This window comes from Octopus bimaculoides, chromosome 26, assembly GCF_001194135.2.
Source record: "Octopus bimaculoides isolate UCB-OBI-ISO-001 chromosome 26, ASM119413v2, whole genome shotgun sequence".
Classification (NCBI taxonomy): Eukaryota; Metazoa; Mollusca; class Cephalopoda; order Octopoda; family Octopodidae; genus Octopus; species Octopus bimaculoides.
In genome coordinates, this window is record NC_069006.1 from 179,843 (window position 1) to 182,407 (window position 2,565).

Here is a 2,565-nt window from a genome sequence, read left to right on the forward strand (position 1 = left end):
AAGGAGGTAAGAAGAGTTTTAGTAGAGAGTAGACAGAGTGTTGATGAGGTGAGGGGGAAGAGGCTGGCTTTTGTTTTTGTTTTTACCTGTGATTTTCTGTCGTGTTTCTACCACTGGTTTGCTCAACACACGAGAGCAACGTCCATGCATGTTGCGGCCCAGCATCTCCTCGACGTATGAATACAACTCCTAAAAGGGGGGGAGCAGTGACAGAAACAAAGATTCACGTTACATTCTTGATGTTGATGTTGTTGAAGTTATTGTTGTTGAGAAGTCCTGCACTGTTGTTGTTGTTGTTGTTGTTCTAAGTGTTTAGCCCTGGGTTAGATTTGGTCGAGCAAACCCCAAAATGCTTCTGACGCTCAAACCAGATCAAAAATGTTCAGACCAGCACTGACTGTACCGTTTTTTGATTTAGACATAGTCTATCTAAGACTACACTATCTAATGCGTCCTCTCTTGTTCAAGCCCTGATCCAGAAGACCTATAATCAAAGGTGTTCCAGTCATGACCATCCCATCATTTATTTAGACATTGTGTATCTTGGACTACATTATCAAATGTATCCTTCCCTGTAATTAGTCAGTCCTGTGATCAAAGTTGCTCTAACCATGACCGTCCCACCTTTTACATATAAATATAGCAAGGACCATACAGCATCCAATGTGTCCATCTCCTTATGGTTATTTAGTTCCAGGTCAGCTTTGATACAGCAAAGCTATGATCAAAGACGCTCCAACCATGACTATCACATCTTATCCAAAGCATGTTTACTTTTTTTTTTTTTTTTTACGACAGAAAGACAGGGTTTAAGAGAGAGATTTGACTGCTATTTCTAGCAGACCATGCAACAACATAAAGATCCCCTCTCTCATCACACACATTGGCTTGATTAACATATCTGAACCTGTGAAATGGATGAACCCCACTTTGGGTCCCTCACCATGAAAATATAGCAGTCACTCTACCACAGCTTTGTCAGTAGATTTGGTAGACGGAAACTGAAAGAAGCCCTTTTGTATGTGTGTGTGTGTGTTACTGTCTGCTTGCTTTGACATTGCTTGATGACTGTAAACGAGTGTCACTGTTGTGCAGGTGGTATCCTTCATGTCCAATCTTCTGTGAAAAGCATTTCTAACATAAGTTATTTACATTTGACGGATATTTGTCCTCATCTTGTTTGTTGTTAACACAACGTTTCGGCTGATATACCCTCCAGCCTTCTTCAGGTGTCTTGGGGGAAATTTCGAACCTGGGTTCTCATTCCTAAGGTATATTTCGATGTTGTTATTATTATTATTATTATTATTCAGGTCACTGCCTGGAATCGAACTCAGAATCTTGGGGTTAGTAGTCTGTACTCTTAACCACAACACCACAGGCACATGGTGTAGTGGTTAAGAGCACAGGTTGCTAACCCCAAGATTCTGAGTTCGATTCCAAGCAGTGACCTGAACAATAATAATAATAATAACATTGAAAAATACCTTAGGAATGAGAACCCAGGTTCGAAATTTCCCCAAGACGTCTGATGAAGGCTGGAGGGTCTATCAGCCGAAACGTTGTGTTAACAAACAAGAGGAGGACAAATATCCGTCAATTGTAAATAATGTACATAATTCCTCATCTCTTAAATATAGAACTGCATTTCTAACATGTCTAGTCAAGGAAAAATATTACCTTGCTTGGGAAACAACTGAGGGTTGGTGACAGGAAGGGCATCCCAGTCATACTCTGTCTGACCCATGCGAGCATGGAAAAGTGGATGTTAAACTAATTATATACTGGCACTCTGTTGGTAATGATAAGCCCACTCGTGTAATTAACGTGAAAGTGGCCAAGCACTCCACAGACACGCGTACACTTAATGTAGTTCTCAGGGAGATTTCAGTGTGACAAGACTGGCCCTCTTGAAATACAGGTGACAACTTGTTTTTGCCAGCTGAGGGGAGTGGAGCAATGTGAAATAAAGTGACTTTCTCAAGGACACACTCAAATCACATCACCACCCCACTGTCTTGAAAAGGAAAGCAATAGAACTGGACAAGGTAGCCCTGGTTTGCTAGTGGTCAAGATGGCCAGAGTTAGAAGGTCTTTGATCATTGGTCTGCTTAAGTTAGACCTGACCTCAAGAAGAGCAGGGGCAAACAGCAGCAGCCCCCCACCACCACATGTAAGGGCCTAAAGTCACTAAGTATGTATTATTCGATAGCCTGTTCCTTTGTTATTGTCATCTCTCAAAGAAATGATTTATAAAAGAAAAATAAATAATAAAAATTAGGAAAAATAAAGCATTAAAAAAAAGTGCAACAGCAACAGCAACAACAACAACAGCAACAACAACAACAACAGCAACATCATGCAATGTTGAATTATTTTCAAATTAAACAATCCTGCTTCAAAATAACAAAATAATATAAATAATTAAAATAATTAAAATAAAATAAAGACCAGAACAACAGCAACAACAAGAACTGGTATGTGTACCTAAGTGCACAGGCGCCGGGGATGGCGGGGGGGGCAATAAACAGCAAACAAACAAATAAAAAAGATGTAGATAAAACA

At 40.0% G+C, this 2,565-nt stretch overlaps 1 protein-coding gene across 3 annotated transcripts in view; it reads right to left on the reverse strand.

Annotated features, from left to right (window-relative positions):
• The window catches only part of LOC106881618 (mitofusin-2), a 52,515-nt gene that overhangs the window by 12,910 nt on the left and 37,040 nt on the right, over nucleotides 1-2,565 (reverse strand). For 2 of the 3 annotated variants that reach the window (XR_008266864.1, XM_014932083.2), the window contains exon 13: nucleotides 87-189. The exons of the other annotated variant lie outside the window; for it this stretch is intronic. Coding sequence is in view for 1 of the 2 variants with exons in the window: in XM_014932083.2 (XP_014787569.1) it covers nucleotides 87-189 (103 nt within the window). In the remaining variant the exon portion in view is untranslated. The remainder of the gene's footprint in view (nucleotides 1-86; nucleotides 190-2,565) is intronic. 3 annotated transcript variants of the gene reach the window in all.